This window comes from Penicillium rubens (genome assembly GCF_028828025.1).
Source record: "Penicillium rubens strain IBT 27055 chromosome Unknown utg000004l_segment0_segment0, whole genome shotgun sequence".
NCBI lineage: Eukaryota > Fungi > Ascomycota > Eurotiomycetes > Eurotiales > Aspergillaceae > Penicillium > Penicillium rubens.
In genome coordinates, this window is record NW_026890602.1 from 3,912,634 (window position 1) to 3,937,140 (window position 24,507).

Sequence of the window (24,507 nt, forward strand, 5' to 3'; positions counted from 1 at the left end):
TCGCGGAAGTATGTAGCAGAATGACAGTGGAGAATGGACGCAGGTCCGATCGCCATAATCTCACGTTTCGAAGATGCCCGTGTCCATGCAAGGGGTAGCCATAGGTGGCTCCTGCGGCGGCCAAGGAGCATAGACGCGCCCTACCACAATGACTTATTGCTCCTCGGACTTATTCAAAAGGGACCAATAAGGCAAGGAACATTTTTAGTGGGGAGAAAAAGGCCCGAAGGGTGCAGCATTGACGGCAGTGGCTCAACCATCAAGCTTGTAAATCTAGGACCATTTTGATTCCTGTTCGTCCAGGGGCGTAGTAATCAGGGATGACTTCACGTTCCTCGAATCCTATGCGGAGATACAAGGCGCGTGCAGGCTCCCTGGCCTGGTCTACCCAGAGTTGAATATACTGGCAGCCCTCCTTTCGCAGGCGCTGCTGAATGTAGGACAGCACCTCCTGGCCAACACCTTGACGGCGGTTAGGCTCTGTTACACAGACCTTGTGCAAAAGTGCAATGCCCTTCTGTCGGACATAGACCGCGTAGGCAATCAGATCAGATTGCGATCCCTTGGCTCGAATCGCGTACAGAACTCGCGTGTTAGGCTTTTTTCGCCACAAGTCCTCGCCGAACGGGAATGCCTCATTAGTGGGGAAGGTCTTTTTCTCGACGCGTGAAATCCGGGCAAGAATCTCCAGTGCCTCGTTCCTCTTCAAGGCATGAATGTCCGAGATGGTGAGGCCGGGCATTCCTCCCATTCCTCCCGTTTCGTATTGAGGTGCCATTCCGGATCACGGCTGACTAGTTTTAACACGCGCCTTTTCCAGATATCTGACACTGTAACTGTGTCAGTCTATGCTGTGTAAAAGTACGAAGGCTGGTTCAAATGCTCTCCGTAACTACAGTCCTCCAAACTATTGGGCGAAACCTTTGTACCCAGGTATACCGCCCTCCGAATTCTGCCGGGTCTGCCAGACTAAAACTCCTATTCAGCACTAACGGATAGCAGTCAAGGTATGTACCTGAGACTACCAAAAAGACCATCAAGAAGACTACGCATACGGTCGTATTCTTGTGGCAGTATGTTTAAAAGGTAGGTATATAGGGCACATAGGGCGGTATACCTGGGTACAAAGGTTTAGCCCAATAGTTCGGAGGTCCCACTAGTTTGGTCCAATGAGAGCCGTCTTGATCTATAAACTAGGAGTCGACGATATCTCAAGTTCATGTACGCGTGCACGTACGAGAAGCAAATGTTTCATTCATTGGTAAATCAGTACATCACATGTCGAGTCACGTCTCATTCAGCCAAAGTACGTGGGTACATAGTTGACCAGCCCAAATCAGATGACAACAGAGATCGGTTGGCGTTCAGGATCCCACAACCCCCCGTTAGTGCATGCATTTACAAGCACAGACTTGGCCTTGATATCAGGTCGGAAGAAGGACTGTACAAGCCCTTTAACTACCATGAGAAGATTGGAGAAGCCCCCACCTACATCCTCAATGCGTTCGACAGCCGCCTGAAGAGCATCATAGTACAGAAATTCACATCCATGATGCTCACGAGCGCACCCGAAGACATGCAGTCGAGGAGGATCCATCCAGATGTGATTCAACAAATGCAGACAGCCTCGGAGAGAGTCGCGATGCGTGTATGGCGGTGTGTGGGTGATGAGAATGTCCATGTTGTCAGGGACTCGGTCCCAAATATTGTCGGAGTCAGAGTACTGAAAAGCCAAGGAAGGGACAGTCATCGGTGAATACGGACTTCCATAGATCCGGAGTTGGCGTCCGTTCGGAGCAGTCACGGTGAGATGCTGGTGTTCCAGATAGATGATGTCGCCCCAGTATGCCCTCTCGCGATGTCCATGTCTCCAGCGACGACCTCCCTTCTTCATTTTATCAAGATACCGGTCAGCTCTACCCGCCACAGCAATCTTAATGGGATGAGGCTGGGCTTGCAGCCAGTTCAACGTGATTTGTAGCTCGGCAAGCGATCCATCTGATGTCAGATCGCCGGCATGGATCAGGATGTCGCCGGGCGGTATCTCTGGTCGCTCATGGTAGGTGTTTGAGATGCAGACAACGGTGACAGGGTTCTCAGGCAGTTTGGGGAGGTTGGTTGGTCGCCAGGCAGAGAGCTTGCGGGCGAGGAAGAGACAAGGTTCATCACGGAATTGTTGCCAGGCTGATGGCTTTTTCGGTGGTATGAGAAAGAATCTTGCACCACCGCTGTGTGTAGTTATTTCGTAAGACATGACGGTAAGCCTCGACAGCTGTGGATAATGATGCTTGTAAGAGATGTGAGAGAGTGAGAGAACAGTTGAAGTACGGTCTTCACACGCTTGACTTGTTTTGTTTACCAGATCTTTCTCTGAACTATTACGAATCGTTTGCCTCGCTCTAGTGTCGTTTACATTTTCCCATCCATATTCATATCCGTATATATATCAGATATAAACCACTCGATGATATCTGTATCTACCTTTGCCTTACCTTTCCCATAAAGTAGTTCTTTATGTACTGCTTCTTTTGTTCCCTGTTTGACAGATTAAGTATATACCTAGGTAGATTCTCCATTTCTCTTTAGAAGATAAGCACTGCAGAATGCAGGTGAACATCCATCAGTAATAAGAGCAATTGAAGCACATTCTTTTATAAGTGAAGTGATATTCATAGAGAAAATGCCCTTTAAGAGATATCAAAATACCAGGTTGATGTATGGAGTACTAGTACTCCGTATAATAGACCGTTGATGCAGATGATTTGATCCGCAGAAAAGTCCCACACTCACCTCCAACACTCAACCACCTTGACACTCCAACAACCCATATATCAGAATCAAAAAATCAAGAATGCCCCCCAAATCCCAAGAGGCTGATGACAAGCGTCAAGCCGCCAGAGAAGTCATCGATATTCTTCAGGAGATCTCCGACCTGCTGGTGCGTGCTTACCCCCAATAACTAGACATGATTCAGGATTCAGGATTTAGAATCCAGGACTCTCTTGTCCATCATTCTCTATTCTTTACAAAATAAAACAAAAAACTGACATGTCGAACAGAACACAAACCTGGACCGGACAGAGCTCTCGCTTTGTGTGTCTCTCATTGAAAACGGGGTCAACCCCGATGCTTTAGCGGTACGCGTTTCCCCGCGAGATTGAGATCGGATCTCAACAATATAGCACTCTACGCGTGTAATCCGGTAATCCGGTGTTCAAAGTGCCTAGTAACTGACTCTGCTCTACAGACTGTCATCAAGGATCTGCGCAAGGAGACTGGTTCGAAGCGCGTGGGTAATGCTCACGCCGTGGAGTAAGCGCCTTGGGGAGTCGACGTGGGTTTAGAGATCTCAGTTACATGTTGCCAGATCGGCACATTAGACAAGGTCTGTTGATTTGTTACTGGTTTTGGCGTTGAGGCCGTATATTTGTTACTGTACGGGCCGGTCGGAGATATACCCTTTTATGTTTTGTTGCTTTCCGATACAAATACAGATTCAATTTGGCTTGGGCTCATGGAAGATATTGGAAAGGTTGCAGAACATCTTGGGCTACTTCTACTAGGTATCGTAAATCCGGGGAGGTGGGTAGCGCATAACAAGGCACAGTAGAACGAGAGGGGAAATAGATATATGGGCTGGGAGGAAAGGAAGGCAAGAAACGATTCGCGCGCAGATGACACTGGGGATATTCAAATTCCAATCGCAATTATTTCGACTCGGGCTTGCTCGCGCCCTTGGTGTCCGGGCCCTTGGAGGAACCAACTTCATCGGACACTGACTCAACAGTAGCGTGCTTGAGCTGATCGCCTTCCGAGCTAGTGGTTTGCTCCTTAGTCTTAATCTCCTTCTCATCGTCGCTATCGCCCAGGCTGAATGGGTCGTTCTCCGCAACGGGAGAAGGCTCAACTGTGGACAATGGTTGCCACTTGCTCGACTTGCTGCCTGTTGAGCTGAGACGCTTGGATGGCGTGGAGGCATCGTAAGAGTTGTCAATCTCGGTGGGTGGTCCCTCCTGGAAAGAGACCCTGCGCCTGTCTGGCGAAGGAGACACGGAGGGTTTAAGGCTGGAGTTACCGGGGCGAGGGGGCCGAGGCGGGGGAGCTGTACGCAATTAGCAAAATTCCATGATGCCAGACGTAAGGTCGTTATTTACCTTCACCATCCCTCAACTCCAGAGCAGAGAAATCATCGCTGAGAACTTGAGGATCTGCGTCATAGCGCTCACGATCTCCACTGCGACGGCCCATATCACCACTACGTCGGGGCCGGGCATGGGTGGTCTCTCTTTGGTTCTGGCTAGGTTCTTCGTCCAAATCATCTCCGTCAATTCTCTTCTTCAGGTTTGTTACCCATGAATTAACTTTATTCTGTGTCTCCAGGAAGCCCTTGCGGAGGTTCTCGCGGATCACGGGTAGATCATCTGTAAAACACCCAATTAGCACGAGCTCATTCGACAAGCCACTATAGCCCATACCATCAAAGAAGCTGTATTCCCTCTCTTCCGAATCTTCGCTTCCTCTAGGTCGCTGGTATCGGGGGTCGCTCTCCCAGCCCGGGGGCGGTGCACGACGTCCTGTCGCATTGTAGTGCTCGGATAGTTGACGTGCATACATCTCATCGGCTTCCAGTTGTCGCTGCGCAGCAGTGCTCTGTTGGGTTGGGCGCGGCGGTTTTGGCGGTGGTGTCATTTCCTCTTGAGCCTTGGGGTCAGTCATACCTGCAAGCCGAGGTCGGGGTCAGCTCATATTCATTTTACATAGTAGATAGATTCTCTACGAACCAAGGAGGGCATTGAACGCCCGCTCGACATGCCAATTGCTTGCGGTCAAGACCGCTTTGACGACGCCAGGCTCGATGCTTGGAAATGCCTCCCTAAGGGTGTTCTCCGACTGTTCTCTCGGGCTCAGGGGCCGGGGCGGCTTTGGCGGGGCTGGCTCGGCGGCAGCTGGCTGAGGAGCAACAGGGGAGGAAGTAATAACCCCGGTCTCCTGGGGCTCGTCGTCAAAGTCCATCGGGCGCGCGGTAGTCGGTGACTCGGCTCGTGGGCTGTTAGGAGAATTAAGGGCACCCAAGGGTCTGCCGGGAGTGTTCTGTGTATGACCATGAGCCTCATGCGATAACAAGTGATCCCGTCGGAAAGCAAACATACCATCTTGTCCTCCTCTGACATGTTGAGGTATCTTAGGTATCTAACAAAGTATAGAAAGTGACTGAAGGGAAATTCACAAAAACAGTGTTGCCTGAGAATGTCTGAGGGTAGAACATATCGGGGAAGCTCCAAGTGACGTGGGGGCGCACGTGATGGCGAGCTTTATACAGATCGCCCTGGATGTTTCTGCGAGAGAACTCCGACGATCACCAAGTTGCCAATCTGCGAGCTTGGATTTTCAGAATGGCCCAGACCCAATTTAGTTTCTTCTAACAACTGGAGTCAAATACAGCAGACTTCGTTCTCAGCTAAAATCTGGTCTAAAATGGCTTCAGAACAGGAGCTCTCGACCTCTTTCATTCCAGCTCTGTATAAACCAGCTGCTTTACTGCCTATCGCACGTCACAAGAAGAACCTGCTCTATCTGGTTGAAAAGTACCCCGTCACTATCGTGGTGGGCCAAACAGGTAGTGGGAAAACAACCCAGCTTCCGCAGTACCTAGACCAAGCAGGATGGTGCGAGGATGGGAAGATCATTGCTGTTACACAGGTGAGCACTGATTCCATCATACTTGAAATATACTTGGAATTCAGTAGTGACTAATTTTGTTTTAGCCCCGGCGGGTGGCTGCTACAACGGTTGCCACGCGAGTAGCCGAAGAGATGCGATGCAAAGTCGGCGAAGAGGTGGGCTACTCTATCCGATTTGAAGATTTGACATCTCCTGCCACAAGGATCAAATTCTTGACAGATGGCATGCTGCTCAGAGAAGCCCTGGTTGATCCTCTACTTTCGCGGTATTCAGTGATCATGGTTGATGAGGCACATGAGAGATCTCTCAGTACCGATGTGCTCCTTGGGACTCTAAAGAAGATCCGCAAGAAGCGCCCTGAACTTCGCATAATTGTTAGTAGCGCAACCCTCCAGGCAGAGGATTTCCTTCGTTTCTTTGCCGGCGAGGAGTACCAGCCTGAGGCAGAGCCGGAAGATTTGGGTGGAAGCGTTGGTCGGATCATCAGCCTGGAAGGACGAATGTATCCAGTCGACATATTGTTCCTTGATTCTCCGGCAGAAGATTACATAGAGCGAGCAGTCAAGACCGTCTTTGATATCCATACCCAAGAACCAGAAGGCGACGTACTTCTCTTTTTGACTGGCCGGGAAGAGATCGACACAGCGATCCAGTTGATATCTGAAAGAGCGGCAACTCTCCATCCAAAGGCGCCCTCTCTGCTTCCACTACCACTGTATGCTGGACTCACCACGGAACAGCAAATGTACGTCTTCGAGCCGACCCCAGAAAACACCCGGAAGGTCATCGTCTCGACCAACATTGCCGAGGCCTCGGTCACAATCGACGGGATTGTATATGTGATCGATTCCGGCTTCGCCAAGCTCAGGGCATACAATCCCAATACTGGGATTGATACATTGACTGCAGTGCCAATATCAAAAGCATCCGCCACCCAGCGAGCTGGCCGCGCTGGAAGAACGAAGCCAGGGAAATGTTTCCGTCTGTACACGCAACAAGCATTCGAGCAGATGCCCGAAGCAACGGTACCTGAAATCCAGCGGTCAAATCTCGCACCGGTCATTATGCAACTTAAAGCACTGGGAATCGACAATATTGTCCGGTTCGACTTCTTGACACCCCCGCCGGCAGAGCTCATCATTCGTGCACTGGAGCTCCTGTCGTCTCTCGGTGCGGTTGACGACTATGCCAAACTGACGAAGCCGCTTGGAATGCGGATGGCAGAAATCGCTCTGGATCCTATGATGGCCAAAGTTCTTCTCGTCGCGCCATCTTTCAACTGTCTAAGTGAAATCCTCACAATTGCGGCCATGGTCAACCTCCAGGGGACGGTGTGGGTTCAGCATGCTGGAGACAAAAGATCTGCTGAGAGCCACCGGCGAAAGTTCGCCGTTGAAGAGGGTGATCATTTGACGTACTTGAACGTGTACCAGGCCTTTGTCACCAAAGGGAAGAAAGACTCAAAATGGTGTCGCGACAACCTCTTGAATTACCGAGCCTTGCTTCGCGCAGTGAGCATCCGAGGCCAGTTAAAACGGTACCTAGAACGCTTTGGCATTCAAGTCGACGAGACACTTTCATCCCGTCATGGCGCAGCCGATTTGAGCAAACAGCCGGAGCAGATTCGGCGATGTCTTACGACAGGCTATTTTGCTCACGCGGCGAAGATGCAGCCGGATGGAACTTTTAAGACTGTCAGCGGTGGTCTGACTCTTCATGCTCACCCTACTTCGTTGATGTTTGTAAGTGTTCATGGATGTGTGACCGAGTGCATGTTTGGTTTGCTGACTTAAATATAGAACCGAAAAGCCGATTGGGTCATATTCCATGAAATCATGCAAACGGGTGAAAAGACTTATATCCGCGATGTCACTAAGATCGAGAAGAGTTATCTGCTGGAGTATGCTCCGGATTATTACCGAGTGAGGCAATAATAACATCTGAAATTCAAGAGAGGAGGACTATGTACAATAATACCCAGGCGTTCGAGGCTGTGGAATTGAGATATACATATCTACAACGGTTGTATGTAGTATGTTGGTTGCATTTTATAGATAGAAGGGAAAACCCTAGGTAAAAGCGACAGAGACGATTTAGGCCACAGTGCAGTGATATATTCAGATATAGTATTCGCATTGTAAAGTCAGAAATATAAGAGAATAACTCCAAACGTTCTGATCTCTTGCGACTCCTAACTACTACAATATCGCCTCGATTCTCCGAACTAAGACGTCACGGGAGTGGAGAGCTTCCCACCTTTCAACTTCAAATCTCCAAATCTTTGTCTTATCCACATCTTGGTATCAAATTTACATCGATCTTTACAATGTCAGGGCATCATCATGATCATGGCCACTGCCATGGCGAAGATCACGACCATACCAACGACATCACTCCGGCCATCCAATCCCTCCTCTACTCTCAGATCAACTTCGACCTGATCACAACTCTGAATGGTACGAGACCTGTTATCATTAAGCAAGTATTGGCGACAATTTCTGATTTTCGACAGAGACAACCCCAAACTCTGGCGCATCCATCGTCCAGAAAACCTGGGCCGAGCGACTGAACGACAAGCCCGAGCTCGAGAGCGATGCAGACGAACAGCTGCTCATGACCATCCCGTGAGTCTTACTCATTCTACACCACTACATATGTATCCCACAAGTTCTAGTGGCTGTTCACTCCCTGGCAACGCGGCATAAAAAATCCCAAATAACCCCGCCAATATTACCCCTCACCGTTATCGCCCCCAAAACTAACAGCTTCCAATACACAGCTTCAACGGCCAAGTCAACGTCCACTCCCTCCTCCTGTACACAGCCCCTACAAACTCCGCCCCAAGGACAGTAAAGCTGTTTAAGAACCGCGACGATTTGGATTTCTCAACTGCATCGGAGCTGCACCCAGCTCAAACTATCGAGGTCCCGCGGCCCGTACCCGGCGCCGATGTCTTTGAACTGCCGTTGAATCGTGCCCATTGGAATGCGACTACCTCTGTCACACTGTTCTTCGAGGACAATTGGAGTGACGGCGAGGAGGATGTTACCAAGGTTGGGTATGTAGGCTTCAAGGGGCAGTTTATGAAGTTAACCCGGGAGCCGGTTAATTTCCTCTATGAGGCTGCGGCGAACCCCCAGGATCATGTTTCTATTCCTGGTGTTAGCGGTATTGGTGGCAGGATTATGCCTGGGCAATAGATGGGGTTCGTTGGAGGTTCCTTTCTAAGGGATGTATTTGGGGGTTGACAGGTCAGTCGTGATGAATTAACGAATACCATTCTACTACTTATGTATTTCTACATTGTTTTATTGATTTGTTGTGTGGTCTCCATTCTGGTCAAGTGAGGTCTTATCTTTGAATATCCTTTGTAAAACCTCGGACTGAGGATGTCATAATCTATAGACCATGAATCTTACAAGCAATACAATCAATCGCAACGCCATAGGTACATGAAATCTAGCAATGTAGCCAACAAAAACAAACAAGCCTCAACGCCACAAAATGCCTGGATCAATATAATGCAATGCTTGGTGCTGTGCAATGAGGACGCAACATGTCCTCCCTAAGTAGCAGGTAAAGCCGTCCGAGTCTCTGCCTTTGCCTTGGTCCTTTTGGATGACTCCAGCACCGGCTCTTCGACAGGCAGATCAGCAGTAGGCGGACTCGGCAATACGACATCATCAGGCAGGATTTCAGGGCCAGCAAGTTCCCGCTGCAGAGCCTCCAGCTCATCCTCGACCTCATCCTCATCTTGGTTCGTCAAATGTCCCGCCAGCATCTGACTCACCTCCTATAACGACCGTCAGCAAAACTGAACCCCAATCATAACCCCAGTCCCAACATCCTGTACAAGAACATGAGACAAAAACGAGGGACATACCTCCTGATAAGCCCTCGCATCCTCGGTCTCCCCCATCAATCTCTCAACACCCTCAATGCCACCCATCTCCTTATTAATCGTCTGCAGCACCTTCGTCCCCTGCTGCAACCCAAACAGCACGTCCTTCTGCACAAGCGCGAACTCCACCTGCCCAGTTAACTGCTCCAGCTGCGCGAGCTGCCCATCTGTCTTCGCAAGGAGTGATTCCTGGTATTTCTTGCGTCTGAGGGCGAGCAGTGCTCGCCGGCGATCATCGCGGGCGAGACATTCCTTGGCGATTTCCGTTTCGCGGTCTGTGAGGACGGTTATTCGTCGCTGATATTGGTGTAGTTTGTCGCGTTGGTTTTTTAGGTCAAGGATTGCCCTGCAGACATCACCGGTCTTTAATTAGCTTGAATCATACTATTGTTGTTCCTTGAATGGACATCCTGGGTGGGGATGAGGGGGTCTCGTGAGGAGAACAACAGTATGTTCTGACAGACGAGATTGAGGATGGTTTGTGTATATTGTATGTATACAATATACAACACTCTGCACTCACCGATCCTGGGCAGAGATCTTCTGCGAGCTACTCGAATTTCCCATGTTGTCGAAGTGAAGAACCAACTTCCATAGATGGCCTAGACATGAATGACGTTATGTAACGGGCCTGTAATTACGGTGTAATTTTCAGCCGATCTTTCAAAAGTTCCAATCTCCGAAATTAAATTTCGGGCCTTTTCTTTTCTTTGCAGAACCATATCCAATTATGCCTGCTAGGAAGGGAGGCAGGCCGACCCTCAGTCAGGGTCTGGACCGTGAGGTGTGTTTTCCAAAATTGAGTCTTGTTGCCTTTGACTAACTCCCAACAGGTCTACCAGATCGTGCGCAAGATCATTGACGACCAGCCCGAGAATGGGCGCATCCGACTATCGGTCCCTGCGATTTATGACACAATTAAGAAATCTAACTCGAGCTTGAACCGGAAACCGAAGAGACTCATTGAAGACAGTCTTGAGCGGGTGTTAGAGGTTGTCAAAGCTGATATGGGCGAAGAGGACGAGGATTCCATGGAGGGGGACTTTGAGGGACTCGAGGAGCCTGCTGCAACGGTACGTTATGCGCTGCGCCTATTTTGCCCGAATGGGACGGAAGTTCTAATTTCAATTGCCATATCAGGAACCCAATGGAATGAACCAGAGCGTCGTCGGCTCGTGGGCAACAACGAAGGCCAAAAAGACCGAATCCACCGCTAGCACCCCAGCACCCACCTCCTCAAAGAGAAGAACGCATGGCGGGGAATCTGCGTCTAAGCGACGCAAAGCTGAGCCCGCCGATCGTTCACCACCAACACATGTCAGTCTCGCCGATTTGGGTGGACTGGATGATGTCGTTCAGGAACTTGGGGACTTGGTTATTCTACCCATGACCCGGCCGCAGGTCTATCTATCCTCAAACGTGCAGCCGCCGCGCGGAGTATTGCTGCATGGTCCGCCTGGTTGCGGTAAGACGTTGATTGCAAACGCCTTTGCAGCGGAGCTAGGTGTGCCCTTCATCTCAATTTCTGCGCCTTCGGTCGTGTCAGGCATGTCCGGTGAGTCTGAGAAAGCCCTGCGCGAGTACTTCGAAGAGGCGAAACGTCTTGCTCCCTGTCTCATCTTCATCGACGAGATCGATGCGATTACGCCGAAGCGCGAGAGCGCTCAGAGGGAAATGGAGAAGCGGATTGTCGCCCAGCTCCTGACCTGCATGGATGAGATTGCCCTTGAAAAGACAGATGGCAAACCCGTTATCGTGCTGGCAGCAACCAACCGCCCAGACAGCCTCGATGCCGCTCTGCGCCGCGGTGGTCGTTTTGACAAAGAAATCAACATGACCGTACCCTCAGAGCCAGTTAGAGAACAGATCCTACGCGCACTCACCCGCAAAATGCGCTTGGCAGACGATATTGACCTCAAGACGCTCGCCAAACGAACCCCCGGCTTCGTGGGCGCCGATCTTAACGACCTCGTATCGACCGCCGGATCAGCCGCTATCAAGCGGTACCTCGCGATCCTGAAGTCGAACAGCGGCGAAGAAATGGAGATGGAGATCGAAGGCGAAGACGATATCAGCCCGCGAGTCCGCGAACTCCGCCGTCTCATCAACCACGCCAAGGAAACTCCTATCGGTGATGAAGCAGAAGTTGTCCTTGTCTCTAACGCAGACTTCTTCACAGCCCTCCCTAAGATCCAACCCTCCTCCAAGCGCGAAGGCTTCGCAACAATCCCCGACACAACCTGGGCCGACATCGGTGCCCTCGGTGGCATCCGCGACGAGCTCGTCACCGCCATCGTCGAGCCGATCAAGAATCCCGATATCTATGCCAACGTCGGCATCACCGCGCCGACTGGCGTCCTCCTCTGGGGCCCGCCCGGTTGCGGTAAAACCCTCCTCGCGAAGGCAGTCGCCAACGAATCCCGCGCAAACTTCATCAGCGTTAAGGGCCCCGAATTGCTCAACAAATTCGTCGGTGAGTCTGAGCGCGCTGTTCGCCAGGTCTTTGTCCGCGCCCGCTCCTCCGTGCCTTGTGTTATATTCTTCGATGAGCTTGACGCCCTGGTACCCCGCCGTGACGATACACTCTCCGAGGCCTCTGCCCGTGTTGTCAACACACTCCTCACAGAGCTTGATGGCCTCGGTAGTAGTCGCCAGGGTATCTATGTTATCGCTGCTACCAATCGGCCTGATATTATTGATCCTGCTATGCTGCGTCCTGGTCGTCTCGAGACCCTTCTCTTTGTGAACCTGCCCACGCCGCTCGAGCGTGTTGAGATCTTGCAGACTCTTGTCCGTAAACTGTCTATTGAGTTTAATGAAGACCTGCGCAAACTCGCTGAGGAGTGTGAGGGCTTCAGTGGTGCTGATCTGGGCAGTCTGTTGCGTCGTGCTGGTTACTCTGCTATCAAGCGTCGCGATAGTATCAAGCTCGTTGACTTTGTTGCTGCTAAGTCCTTTATTCGGCCTAGCGTTACGGACTTGAGGAAGTATGAGAAGCTCAGGAGGGATTGGAGTGGTGGTGTGGTCTGAGTTTGGGGTTGGTTTGTATATGTACTTCTCTTCGGATATCCGTCTATACATTTTAGATCTAGGGGTTTCTTTTTTTTTCTCCCATTTTTCTTGCTCGGGATCGTGGACATATAGATACCTTGAACATTTGGCCATTTACTGGAACATTGAATTATTCCTACATGCCCTCGACTACTACGCAAGATCTACTCTGATATTATACGAAGTAGAAGGAAACCTTGTGTTAAGAAACAACTTTTTGTAGAATAACTATACAAAGGGAAGATTATGCACAAAAAGAAAATAAATAGAGAAGAACGCCCAAAAGTATGTCAGACATCATGCAACGGCATCTCAAGATTACATCCACAAGCGACAAGTTCCATCGGCACCAGCACTGACAGCCCACGCTTCGCGTGGGTGCCAGTCGATATCCAGGACACCCAGCTCGCCAGTAATCTTGTGGCCCTTGAGAACCTTGAGCGGAACAATGGTAGCATTGCTGAGCATATCTCCAGTAACGCTGCCGTGGAAGATCTGCAGTGATCCATCGTCGGAAGCGTCCGCGAAGAGCGGGTAGCGGCCGCTGGGGTGGAACTTGACGGCGCGGATAGCCTTGCGGTGGTAGCGGAGGGTCTTGTAGGGCCGCTGGGAGAGGTCGAGATCGTGCCACAGCAGACGACGATCGTACGAGCCGACGATGATGTTGTCGCCGCCGGACGCGCTCGAAGAAGTTGGGTGGATGTCGAAGGACGAGATCCAGCGTGCACCGGGCTGCAAGATCTTGACGAGGAGCTGGCGCGAGAGATCGTAGGCGCGGATTGAGCGCTGATTGGCGACGAACAGGATGGGTTTCGAGGGGTGGAAGTGGGCGGTCTGGGGGGGACCACCGCCCTTAAGGCGGCGTCGGAAGGGGAATTGCGTCAGGTGCTTGCTGACTGTGTGGATGGAGATTGCGACGGAGGCGGGTGTCGACGCGCCCGAGCACACTGTCACAAAGTAGTCGCCGCGGCGGTGCCAGGAGATCGTCTTGGGCACGTAGCGGAGGGGAATAACGACGCACACGCCAGCGTCCACCAGAGCGGCCTCGGGACGGATCCAGGTCGGGGGCGCGTTCTTCTTGCCATCCTCTGAGGCACTGGGGGCAGGCCGAGACGCGGCGAAACCCCAGCCTGCATCGAGAAGATCTAGACTGGCCTTCTCGATTTCGGGGTCGACGATGGGGGGCACGGCCAGGAAGATGTCGTCTCCTGCGGTGGCAGCGAGGACGACGGCGTCCTTGCCCGGACGCCAGCGGACAGTGTTGACCGCTTCGTCATCGCTGAGTTTTGCGCTCCACAACTGGCGGCCCGTGAGGAGTTCCCAGACACGAACGGTACCGTCGTCACCACCAGTGGCTAGCCAGATTCCGGTTGGGTCCACATTAACGGAGCGCACACGGCCCTTGTGTCCGCGAAAGACTGTGGCACAAGCAGTGGGGAAAGGCTTGAGCTCCTCAGGGCTCGGAAGCTTGGGCAAGAGACTCTCGGGGTCGATGTTCAGCTTGCTACGGCGAACACGCGGGGCAAGGTAGAGATCCAAGCAACGTTCGAACTTCTCCTGGACGAAGTTATCATATCCAGGAACTTTGCGCAGGGAGCCGAAGTCGTTGGGTAGGAAATCCTTCTCACGATCCTCGGGATCTGTCTGTTCCCATGCCTTACGTTCCTTGCTATCAGGAAGGTACTCGGGAGGTGGGTGGTAACTCTCCTCATAACCAGGGGGTGGAAGCTTGGGCGCCGGGATGTGCATGACGTGGTCAGGTCGCTCAGCTTCGTCAGCCCACAGGTCGTAGTTGATGAGTTCCTCCTCCTTGTCTTCCCGTTCCTCTGGCGCCTTGTAAGGAAGAATGCGGCCCTCGCGGATGGCCTTCACAAGCTTCATTACACGCTTCTGCTCGTGCTTGGATGGCACGAAACGGCGCTTGGGCTCGGGAGCGGCGCTCAATGGCATGATCTCCTTTTCGCTGCTGAACCATTCCACCAAAGGCTCGTATGGGTCGTAGCCCTCTGAGGGAACCTCGTTCATCTGCACCTTGCGGAGCAACTCCAATTCCTCCTGGCTGAGATTCAGAGGCTTGCCAGTCTTGGGGTCAGTCAGACCGGTCCAGCCCTTGGGGATTTCAATGCTGTCCAACAATGCATCCAGGGCCTCGCCCTTGGCAGGACGCATAATCTTCTTTCCGTTAATGTCGTAACCAATGTGGGGATATTCGTCGTAGAACTTCAGCGGGATGTCGCCAATGGTGTTGGCATTTTCATCAACCTCGGAGAGTTCAGAGTTGTCGTCCGGGTGGATTTCATCCCAGAGGTAGCGATCATTTCCGTTGGCGTCCTTCACAATGCGGAAATTGGGTTCACCGGCAGTTGGTTTAACTTCCTCTGTATCGGAGGGGATCTCGTCGCTGTCCAATTCCTCCTCTCCATCTTCAGAGTCGCTAAAGTCGTCGACTAGCTCGACTTCCGAGTCGCTCTCATCGTCTTCGCTGTCCGAAAGATCCTTTGAGTTGTCCGACAAGGCTCCATCGAGGTTGCCTTTGCTCAATTCGTCACCGGAAAAGACACCAGCTTCCTCCTCAACATCGCGAGTAACAGCCTTGCGCTTCTTTGAAGCTGCCTTGGGGTTCATGATGCCGTTTAGCGGATGTTGTCTTATTGCTGTAGATCCATGGATTTTTTTTTGGGATAATTTCTCGCGGCGCTCACCGCTCACCGCCCACATGACCGCCCCCATCTTATCGGGCCTATCTACGACTTGATGACCATGGAATGTTTTAGTGCTTTCTAACTATCTAAGGGCTCTTCTGGTCGAGATCCACTCGATTTCTGAATCATTGTCAAGCAATGTCACTCCTGCATGAATATGAAGGGGGGCTTCCTTTGCCTATTACGAATAGTTTATCGGAGCCAAAAAGACATGCAGCATGCGATGAGTGTAGTAAGTTTCACAGGCCGATGTAACGCAACTCTACTGACCAGTCTACTACTCGGCAGGAAAGCGGAAGCTCAAGTGCTCCGGGGAACTGACAGGCTGTTCACGATGTACCAAACAGTCACTCTCTTGCAACTATTCTATACAAAAGCAGATGGGTCGGCCGCCCAAGAAAAGGGCGCGGACAGACAATGAGGGGGTTGACTTCCCAGCGCTATCTGGAGCTGAAATTTGGCCCAGTCCAGAAGACTCGCAACAGTCTTCGTTAGGGATGGACACAGTCACCTTGACAGACGCCGATCATCTTTGTCCGCAAATATTCTGGCGGCCTGGCACGAACATGAATTTGCCACAGTCCCAGCCTTCGGATCTCTCCCAGCCCGCAGATCTATTGTCGGGTTATGAAGACCACAACCATGCCTGGAGGCCAGACCGTCTGAAACAGCCAAATCTTCCTGTTCCTGCATCATCTTCCCCTTGGCCTGATTTCTCGGCCATCTCCGAAGCCACAGCCATGCCAATGCCATTCCCCAACTCTCCACCTTTCCCTTCCATGCACTCCCTCCCGCTGTCTCCTGCCACCTCTATATCCTCCGATTCCACAACGTCTGGGTGTCCGTGTTTATCATACCTTTACCTATCCCTCAGCCATATGACATCAATCTCCTCCTTCCCCGTCAACTCCCACACTCTATGCTCACTATATATTGCTGCACGAACAGGACGGGACGTGATCCGCTGCCAAGTTTGTCCCAAGGTCTTTTCAACAGGCCTTCAAAATATCATGTTCATAGGGACTCTATTAACCGTCACCGCGGACGCGTGGCTGCGCGTCTTGCGAGCCGACGCTGTTGAACTGGGGACGCAGTCCGCGCTTCCACAATACGTGTCTGAGGCACTCCAAAGCCCCGACCCAGCGCAATACTGGAAATCATGGCTCCACCAAGTTGTTCGTCGCGCTGTCATTGGCGGAGCCGTTGAGCCAAGTGCTATGATTGCTTGCTCGGAGCAGCCAGACCTGCTGTCCATGATTATTGAAATTGAGAATCGGCAACGCCGCTTCCATGAACCTGGGAAACATCCACTTGGAGAGTGCAACCCAATTTTTATGCCGGACTCGGCCCAGTCACAGGATGAGGATGATCATGGCGAAAAGAAGTTTTTATGTCTTCGTGTGGTTGGAAGTGCCAGAGATGTGATCGCAAGATTCAACTTTGATCCTTCAGAATATCCCGAGGGCGTTGAGCCTGTCACTGCGACGAACAAAGCGCATGCTGGAGCATACCATGCATGAGAAAAACAGGTTGGTTGGTTACAGCTTGGGTTCGGCAGTCTGGTTTCTGCGCTTTGGATATGTCCAAGATTATGTGGTATATACCATTTGGCATCTACTATACAAATATACACTGCTTCGCTGGTACGAAGCTAGGTTGATATGTCATTGACCATTTCATTAATTTTGTTGTACAAGCATCAAGTCAGTGAAATGAGCCCCATTGTCCCTCGAATGCCTGTCCATGTAGATGACGCCGGACCATGTGGATATGTAACAAGAAAACTGCATCGAAAGCGCGAAAAGAAAAAGAACCTGCGAGAGAAATGGAAAGCTACAAGCTCACTCGTCGTCCTCGTCGTCCACCACGTAGCGGTTCTTCTTTCGGGCAGGAGGTGTACCATCCCTGACTTGAGGCTCTGGCTTGCTACGGCCAGCTTTCGCAGGAGCAGCCTCCACATCATCCTCACCTTCAGCGTCCATATCTTCATCTTCGAGCTCCTCCTCTTCATCTTCCGCTTCTTCCTCAACCTCCTCGTCACTGCCAACCAAGAATCCATCGTCCTCATCGTACTCATCTTCTCTGTTACGGGCACCACGAGAGTAATCCTCTTCTTCGTCGTCGGTGTAGATCTCGCCGCGACGGTTTTGGCGGCGAGGCTTGGCACGTGGACGAGTGGTGAGCAAACCGGCATCTTCAAGACCACCGACGCTAAGACCGCTAGGACCGGGACGAGTGGCGCCGTGGCGGCGACCACGGTCGGCCTCGCGATCAGCAAGCTGCTGGCGACGACGTTCGGCCTTGATAGCTTCCTTTTCCATCATTTCGGCACGTTTACCAGCCAACTCGGGATCCTCTGTTAGTTCGTAGCGCGGCGCAGTGCCAGCTGCGGTCTGCTTGCTACCACGAGCAGCAGCAGCCAATTGTTCCTGCAGTCGCTGAACGGCATCGTCCGTCTCCAAGGTAGTCGGGAGAACAGTGAGACCTTGGGTGATATGTGAGGTTAATCGGAAAACTTGGGCTGTTTCCAGTCCAGCTGCGAGATAAACGTGGGAGTCGAGCTTGTGGTCATAGTCGCCGGACTTGGTGAGAGGTGCGAGGGGTTTAGATGCGATGCGGTATTGCTCAAGGGGGGCAGAGGCGAGTTGAAGAGTAATAGAGCCATCCTCCCATTTGATAATGCGGGCATTAGACTGCAAAAGAGACTCATCCGCGGGGTCTTTGCGCCAGCAAAGGGAGGTAGCGGCGGTCTGGTAAGGCGGTGGGACGTAAGTCTCGGGATTGAATTCTTCTCCTTCGATTGAGAGGAAATCCGGTACACGCATTGTGTAGACCTGTCAGTAAGTTAGATCCATACTGAAGGTTTCAAGGTAGAAGCTCGTCCTACCTCTCCATCGTTGGTCAATGGCACTGGCGCCCGAGCAAGGTCCTGGTCAGCAACATTGACTTCCTGCTGCTCCTCGGCTACATCTTCCATTCGGTCTTCGCGCCGATCATATCGGTTCTCGTCGTCACCTGAGTCGAGTTGTTCATCGTCCAAGGTGCGGTGGGGTCTGGTAATGTATCAGTAACTAGCTCTTGTCGCTTTGGTGTGGTTTGCATACTCAATGTCATCAAGTCCGCCTTCACCATCCGACCCAAAGAGATCGTCACCTTCATCCATTTGATCCGCGCCAGAATCATGGGCATTGCTGTGCGCAGGGCTCTCATTGCCATTGCTGGGGCGCCGGACGCCCTCCTCATCGGAGGACATGGTGTATGGAATTTATTGTTACTGCAAGGTCGTATATGTGGGGAAGTGTGAGTGACGATAAAGAAGGGACTGAATGTATCCTCAAATGTTCCAGTATATGAGTAAGCGATCAGATATAGTGTTATACCGTCAATCGTGTACTGACAATTGTTCCATCGGCCATTCACGACGGAGCTCCCATAATTCAATTGACGCGCGGGAATATAGATTATCCGACTCCGGATCAAAACAGGACTAGTGTCTCGATGGCCCAGACCAAAAGGGGATCCTCAACGTGTGGCATCTCACCGTCTCTTGTCCCTCATCCCCGTTATTTTCTTGATTTGAAGCATTGCTGATCATTTTCAAGATGGCGACCTTCTTCCAGAGTGTGTAAGTTATGCTGTGCCACTGTGGACTCGTTGCCATCAGCTGTTCAATCTCTCTTCTACCTTTACCCCCTCATACTGCATGAAGAATCCCCCGGCGCCACAAATACAAAGGAGCATTTCTATCCCCCAAAGTCTAATATCTCCCTTGGGGCCTCCTCCTGTCCTTCACATCTACTCCTACTTCTCTTATATATCCCCACTTCATTCTAAAACAGTTATACCTCTCCACGATCGCCCACTAACTCTTATCTTTTGAATACAGTCGCCAAGGATTTGGCCGGGGAGGAAACAACAAAAGCAACAATCCCCCCAAGAGCCCAGCACAGACCTCTGCTCCCCAGCATCAAGCTACCATGTCGAATTCGCCCTCTATTTCCAGCAGTCTGTCAGTAGAGAACCAAGCGAACGATCCTGAGGGGCCCAAATACTTCTTCCAGGAGAAGTATGCCCCGCTGAATGTGAGGGGCAACTTCTTGACCCTCTGTGCTTGCCCGAAGAATGTGGAGTTGGGCGAGTGGCTGGCTCACCAGAGTAAGCATTATGGAAGCTTATCTTGAGAACGGGGAGGCTAATGTGTTTCTGCTTTAGTTGTGGAACAATATCGTCTACTCCACGGCATGCTCCAGGTCATCCAAGAGGTGAACACTGTGACGGGTCTACCCATTTGCAACGAAAACACTTGTCCAACAATGTCCGCTGGACGGTATGTGGAGTATAGCGGGGTAAATTATGAACTGAGCTAACGAATCCAAAGGCTGACCTATACCTGGCTTGTTGACGGCCGCGCCGCTAAAATCTCCGCCCCAAAGTTCATCAACCGCGTCGAGAAATGGATCGTCAGCAAGATCCACGACCCCGTTATGTTCCCTACCGAAAAAGTAAACGGCACTCCCGAGACATCTGCCATCAAAGAGGCCAATGGCGCATCAGCAACTCCTTCCGACCCCGCCAACCCAGATGAGTGGATCGGCAAGTCCAGTGGCTTCCCGCCAACCTTTTACAAGGACTGCCAGGGTATCATGAAGCAGATGTTCCGCTGCTACGCCCATCTGTACCACGCTCATTGGCTCAACCCCTTTTGGCACATTAACAAGCACGATGTCCTGAACATGTGCTTCGTTCACTTCGTGACCGTCTCCAAGTACTACGGGCTTGTGTCTGATAAGGAGATGGAGCCCATGCAGCCCTTAATTGAGCTGTTCATCAAGCAACAGCGGGTTCCCCCAGAGGCGCTCAACGGTGGTCACTGGGCCCAGCAGGCCACCACTTAAGCTCCACGGGTCTGGAGTTGCACCTTTTTTTTTTTTGTTTTTACATTGACGACTATGACATATCCGCTAACCTGGCGTTGGATCGCGCTGTCTTACTTTGTTAGTACTCTGCTTTCTCCTGCCATTTCCAAAAATGGTCGAATCTGCGATGATATGACACAAAGCCAGGGCTTTGATTGAGCATTTAGCATGCGCTGTGAATTACTCTACTTGATGATCTTGCATATCCCCATCCAGCATCAGCTGGTCATTGCATGTTTTTATCTACTCATTGCAATAAATTCATCTGATCATAATTCCATAACGAGACTTGGGGTTGTAAATGATCCGCTAGATACATTCCATTTTGCCCGGACCTGGTGACTCGAGTGTGCCTAGCGTTACAGGAAACGTGAGCAGTCCCTAAGGCTTGGGAGTCATTCGTTGGGATAACCGCTATGATTCAGGCGCCTATGTCGTACTGTGAAGTATGGATGTTGTGAAACATAGCCAATTGACATAGGTCGGCATTCGACCCACACGCAAATGCAGTAAAGCGCCCGCAAGTAGCAGTGTCCGAGTGCCACTGACGCGCTGGTGACAATGCTTTTGAGATTTGAGCAGCCCAAGCCAGCTTAGAGCTGCTTGCGCGTAGATGACCCACCGAATTGGTCACAGATAGACCCCATCCCCGTCCTCCCGATCATGAGACTCCTGTCCTGCACCCGCCTCAGCCCCAGACCCAGGCCTAGCACCGGTCTCAGGCTCAGTCTCATTTCCATTCGTCACAGGCGAAGCTTCCTGGTCATTGTTGATCTTAAGCTCATCAAGCTCAATCCAAGGCTGTCCACGATTCTCGACCTCGGTCTTCAGCAACAAGATCCGCTCATTCATGGACACTGCCACACCCTCGTTCTCAGTGATGTACCCCTCCAGCTCCTTCTTGTCTTCTTCCGAGTCGTTACTTTCTGCTAAGAATGCGCGGAGCTCGGCATTCGAGCGGTGCAGGTGTGCGATGGAGTTTGTGAGCTCGGAGACTTTGCTGTAGAGGACTGCGATGGGCAGCTCTTTGATTGCCTCAGCAAAGGCTCCTGGGGTTATTGGGAGAGATTCAGTTGACATTTTGATGTTTATTTTGCAAGAGGAGGAAGATAGAATTGCCCAGGTGGGATCAATGCGGGCTGATCTGTTTGGGTCGTCCTTATCATGTTATCGTCACGTGCAGCTTATAGATCACCTTGTGGCAGGAGGAGTTGACCTCGGGAGATTGATGAGAATTAATGTAAATTATGGATGGATAGAAATGATGATTCTATAGCTCAGGCTAGAATTATACCTAAATAATATAGCATAATCAAATATTTCCTGTATCATTTCTCCATCTTCTTGCCTTGTACCTGATCGCGGCCTCGGAACAACTCTGCAGCCGTGCGGCATCGATGCCGCCAAAAGATCCCCGAACAATCACCCACCACCCTCTATTCCGTGGTCCTCTCCGAGCCCTCGCTCTCCAGTTACAGGATATGAGCAATGTGGTCTGGGCCGTATGGCGGGCCCCATGCCCAGGGCTCCGCACCTCTGTGCTGCCAGTACCATTCCGGGCTGCCAGTCGCGATCTCCGCATTACCCCATGGCGCATGTACAGCACATCGCGCCAATCAATGTTGCCAATCCCGAACCTTTTATCCCAGCTATTAGCTCGGCCGTCTCGACCAACTCCTAACCCGATATCCCCACAACGATTCAACCCTGTCTCTACCCCCCGCCGCTTCAAACGTACTTCCGCCGCATCCCAAAAACCGAAGCCTAAATCGGACCCCTCGGAGGTGCACCCTCGCCAAAAGCCCTTCTCTGATGCCGAGATCAAAGCCATCTTTGGCCCCGCCAAGTTCAACGCGAAGCTGGGAAACCGTATCCTGGCCGTCCTGCACGGCCACCGTCTGAGCGGCACGCTCGATGCGGACTTGCCAGTTGACATTGCCCGCGCGGTCACCAAGCAGCAGGTTGATGCTGCCTTGGAATGGCTCCGAGATGAGTACCCCCTCGATGAGGATGCTGCTATCTTCGCCCGCATTGAACGTGAGGATCGCGCGGCGGAAGAGAAGCTCGTACGCCGTGCTGAGAAGCTAGGCTTGTATAAGCCGCAAAGTGGTTCTTATGACGCCGAGCTCGGCGAAGAGGGCTCTCCCTACGGCAAAAGTGTTTTGAAAGAGGCTCGCGAGAGGAATGAGAAACGCTTGTTGGCTGAACAGGAACGGAAAAGGCAGGAATGGCTCGATGGCGAGAAAGAAGAGCAAGAACGGCTGAAGCGCGAGTTTGGGAAGAATACTTCCCTGCAGGAGTACCAGGAGGCTGCGCTCACTGAGGGTATGTATACTAGGATTCCAGTTTGGATAATTGGTATTGGTGTTGACATTTTTAGCTCGTCCCCGTGCGGATCCTATCGAAAGGCCGTATCTTGCTTGGGTTCAGAAGCATCATATTGCCGCTACTAACGATAGTCCTGAGTCTATGAATATCACCAATGTAAGGATGGTTCACTCTGTGGAATTTCTTGGTTGTTAACCATATTTGAACTGCCAGTCTCAGCGTCTGCTCGCTCCGCTTCTGTTCTCGATTGTGGTTCTTGCCCTTTGCTATACGTTCGCCCAGAAATATGAGTTCCCAGCACGAAAGGACCGCATAATGCCCGATGTGCCTCCTGCCGTGGCTACCGTGGGCGCCATTGTGGCAGCTAATGTCGCAGTCACACTGCTATGGAAATACATACCTCCCGCATGGAAATTGCTCAACCGCTACTTCGTGATTGTTCCCTTCTATCCCAGCTCGCTGGGTATGATTGGAAGCACATTCAGTCACCAGACATGGAGACACCTTGGAACTAATATGATGGTCCTGGGACTTATGGGAACTAGAGGTATGCATTGTGGCTAGAAACAGCACCAGAAAGTATGGGTTCTAATTTTTTTTTTCTGCTTTACAGTCCACGATGAAATCGGCCGCGGAAACTTTTTGGCTATCTACTTCGCTTCCGGTGTTATGGGATCTGTCTTCTCATTGACACGCAGTGTCATCCTCGGCCGCCTGGGCATGACCTCCCTTGGAGCCAGTGCCGCAACCAGCGGTATCGTCGCTGCATGGTGCATGTCTCATTTCAGGTTTGTCTCCCATCATGTCTCCGGCTGTTATTCTGTGTGGTACCTATACTGACCCTCCCCAGTGACAAACTCACTATGTGGATTCTCCCCCAGGGACTCCAAGACCAGATCTGGACCTACGGCTGGGTCTTCCTTACCTGCCTGGTCGGCACCGAAGTCTTCAGCTTGATAGCTCCCGCCTTCTTATTCCGCGCTTGGCCCCTCTCCCGGTTGACCAAGATGGACCACGCTGCCCATCTAGGTGGTTATGCGACTGGTGCCGGATGTGGATATACCCTCATGCAGAAAAGGAAAGAGCGTGAGAGAAAGGCGAGACAGTCAAGGTGGTTCTAAACTCCCATCAATAGAGACCTGGTAACCTATTTTCGGTTTCCAATTGTATCATACTGGCGTTACTGCGGCAAATTATAGCCTTCCATACTACTCATTTACTTTGGTTACCGTGTTTTCTCACTCATTGTTTTATTCAGAGGAATCCGATATATCAACCTACCAAAACTTCCTAGGGAGGATAGGTCAAAACAAACACTTCAACCATGTTCATAAATCTCCCACGTCCCTCTAATCCCCACGATCTACTGCAGCACAATAACGGCAGACCACGGATTTAGAACCGTGCACTTAGGCCTTTCCCAATGCAAAGGTACATCCAACAACTGATCGTCACGATCTGGCGTTGGCTGACGAGCCTGGAAAAGCATGTGCTTGTCAATAGAAACAGACTTGTCTCGGACGAGTCTCAGCCACCACATTGCAGCGTCTTGAACCTGGTCCGTCAACCTCTCTAAGTTTTGCTCGGGTGTTTCCACCTTGATTGGGAATGAGATACAGTAATTCCCCAACCCGTGCATCGCTCTATCTCCCCAACTGACCAGACCCGCTACGACGGCCTCACATATATGGTATGAAATATCTATCTCACCTGTTGCGACACCAATGGTATCTGGGAGAGCCACAGTACCCCAGACCCAACCTGGCTGGCTGTTGTGGGGGTCCTTGAAATGGAATCGTCGGTCATGGTCGGGCTGGGTCGACTGGAACACACTCGCTTGGAAAAAAGGCATTGTGGCGGTGGAGATAGACTCGAGACGAGGACGCCAGGGGTTTATATAAGGGATCTGCCGTTTATTCTGGGAATA

The 24,507-nt window shown here is 51.5% G+C and overlaps 15 protein-coding genes across 15 annotated transcripts; 7 read left to right on the forward strand and 8 right to left on the reverse strand.

Annotated features, from left to right (window-relative positions):
• Positions 1-259: 259 nt before the first annotated feature.
• On the reverse strand, positions 260-778 carry N7525_011442 (GNAT family N-acetyltransferase; the record flags this gene model as incomplete). The annotated part of the gene is made up of 1 exon (XM_002560566.2): positions 260-778. One exon carries the CDS (start codon positions 776-778, stop codon positions 260-262), a length of 519 nt encoding a protein of 172 aa, XP_002560612.2.
• Positions 779-1,336: 558 nt separating this feature from the next.
• On the reverse strand, positions 1,337-2,254 carry N7525_011443 (metallophosphatase domain-containing protein; the record flags this gene model as incomplete). The annotated part of the gene is made up of 1 exon (XM_002560565.2): positions 1,337-2,254. The coding sequence occupies one exon, from the start codon at positions 2,252-2,254 to the stop codon at positions 1,337-1,339; it is 918 nt and encodes a 305-aa protein (XP_002560611.2).
• Positions 2,255-2,851: 597 nt separating this feature from the next.
• On the forward strand, positions 2,852-3,316 carry N7525_011444 (mitotic-spindle organizing protein 1; the record flags this gene model as incomplete). Its single annotated transcript, XM_002560564.1, has 3 exons — positions 2,852-2,938; positions 3,060-3,137; positions 3,248-3,316. 3 exons carry the CDS (start codon positions 2,852-2,854, stop codon positions 3,314-3,316), a joined length of 234 nt encoding a protein of 77 aa, XP_002560610.1.
• Positions 3,317-3,707: 391 nt separating this feature from the next.
• Positions 3,708-5,171, reverse strand: N7525_011445 (uncharacterized protein; the record flags this gene model as incomplete). The annotated part of the gene is made up of 5 exons (XM_002560563.1): positions 3,708-4,102; positions 4,155-4,421; positions 4,476-4,718; positions 4,782-5,091; positions 5,151-5,171. 5 exons carry the CDS (start codon positions 5,169-5,171, stop codon positions 3,708-3,710), a joined length of 1,236 nt encoding a protein of 411 aa, XP_002560609.1.
• A 304-nt stretch (positions 5,172-5,475) lies between these two features.
• Positions 5,476-7,616, forward strand: N7525_011446 (putative ATP dependent RNA helicase; the record flags this gene model as incomplete). Its single annotated transcript, XM_002560562.2, has 3 exons — positions 5,476-5,700; positions 5,766-7,424; positions 7,482-7,616. The coding sequence occupies 3 exons, from the start codon at positions 5,476-5,478 to the stop codon at positions 7,614-7,616; spliced, it is 2,019 nt and encodes a 672-aa protein (XP_002560608.2).
• Positions 7,617-8,008: 392 nt separating this feature from the next.
• N7525_011447 (PITH domain-containing protein) lies at positions 8,009-8,882 on the forward strand (the record flags this gene model as incomplete). Its single annotated transcript, XM_002560561.1, has 3 exons — positions 8,009-8,138; positions 8,195-8,306; positions 8,462-8,882. 3 exons carry the CDS (start codon positions 8,009-8,011, stop codon positions 8,880-8,882), a joined length of 663 nt encoding a protein of 220 aa, XP_002560607.1.
• A 365-nt stretch (positions 8,883-9,247) lies between these two features.
• On the reverse strand, positions 9,248-10,150 carry N7525_011448 (ESCRT-III subunit protein VPS20; the record flags this gene model as incomplete). Its single annotated transcript, XM_002560560.2, has 3 exons — positions 9,248-9,475; positions 9,566-9,929; positions 10,107-10,150. 3 exons carry the CDS (start codon positions 10,148-10,150, stop codon positions 9,248-9,250), a joined length of 636 nt encoding a protein of 211 aa, XP_002560606.1.
• Positions 10,151-10,313: 163 nt separating this feature from the next.
• Positions 10,314-12,613, forward strand: N7525_011449 (putative AAA family ATPase/60S ribosome export protein Rix7; the record flags this gene model as incomplete). The annotated part of the gene is made up of 3 exons (XM_002560559.2): positions 10,314-10,367; positions 10,417-10,656; positions 10,724-12,613. 3 exons carry the CDS (start codon positions 10,314-10,316, stop codon positions 12,611-12,613), a joined length of 2,184 nt encoding a protein of 727 aa, XP_002560605.1.
• Positions 12,614-12,952: 339 nt separating this feature from the next.
• Positions 12,953-15,259, reverse strand: erb1 (ribosome biogenesis protein ERB1; the record flags this gene model as incomplete). Its single annotated transcript, XM_002560558.2, has 1 exon — positions 12,953-15,259. The coding sequence occupies one exon, from the start codon at positions 15,257-15,259 to the stop codon at positions 12,953-12,955; it is 2,307 nt and encodes a 768-aa protein (XP_002560604.2).
• A 215-nt stretch (positions 15,260-15,474) lies between these two features.
• Positions 15,475-16,856, forward strand: N7525_011451 (Zn(II)2Cys6 transcription factor rglT; the record flags this gene model as incomplete). The annotated part of the gene is made up of 2 exons (XM_002560557.2): positions 15,475-15,568; positions 15,625-16,856. 2 exons carry the CDS (start codon positions 15,475-15,477, stop codon positions 16,854-16,856), a joined length of 1,326 nt encoding a protein of 441 aa, XP_002560603.2.
• Positions 16,857-17,177: 321 nt separating this feature from the next.
• Positions 17,178-18,589, reverse strand: N7525_011452 (Paf1-complex subunit LEO1; the record flags this gene model as incomplete). Its single annotated transcript, XM_002560556.2, has 3 exons — positions 17,178-18,170; positions 18,224-18,389; positions 18,441-18,589. The coding sequence occupies 3 exons, from the start codon at positions 18,587-18,589 to the stop codon at positions 17,178-17,180; spliced, it is 1,308 nt and encodes a 435-aa protein (XP_002560602.1).
• A 349-nt stretch (positions 18,590-18,938) lies between these two features.
• N7525_011453 (Mob1/phocein family protein) lies at positions 18,939-20,231 on the forward strand (the record flags this gene model as incomplete). Its single annotated transcript, XM_002560555.2, has 4 exons — positions 18,939-18,961; positions 19,223-19,491; positions 19,549-19,663; positions 19,715-20,231. 4 exons carry the CDS (start codon positions 18,939-18,941, stop codon positions 20,229-20,231), a joined length of 924 nt encoding a protein of 307 aa, XP_002560601.1.
• Positions 20,232-20,882: 651 nt separating this feature from the next.
• On the reverse strand, positions 20,883-21,332 carry N7525_011454 (uncharacterized protein; the record flags this gene model as incomplete). The annotated part of the gene is made up of 1 exon (XM_002560554.2): positions 20,883-21,332. The coding sequence occupies one exon, from the start codon at positions 21,330-21,332 to the stop codon at positions 20,883-20,885; it is 450 nt and encodes a 149-aa protein (XP_002560600.2).
• Positions 21,333-21,649: 317 nt separating this feature from the next.
• N7525_011455 (rhomboid protease PCP1) lies at positions 21,650-23,701 on the forward strand (the record flags this gene model as incomplete). The annotated part of the gene is made up of 5 exons (XM_002560553.2): positions 21,650-22,577; positions 22,633-22,736; positions 22,794-23,127; positions 23,194-23,368; positions 23,431-23,701. The coding sequence occupies 5 exons, from the start codon at positions 21,650-21,652 to the stop codon at positions 23,699-23,701; spliced, it is 1,812 nt and encodes a 603-aa protein (XP_002560599.2).
• A 242-nt stretch (positions 23,702-23,943) lies between these two features.
• N7525_011456 (uncharacterized protein) lies at positions 23,944-24,432 on the reverse strand (the record flags this gene model as incomplete). The annotated part of the gene is made up of 1 exon (XM_061215495.1): positions 23,944-24,432. One exon carries the CDS (start codon positions 24,430-24,432, stop codon positions 23,944-23,946), a length of 489 nt encoding a protein of 162 aa, XP_061068007.1.
• Between the last annotated feature and the right edge of the window lie 75 nt (positions 24,433-24,507).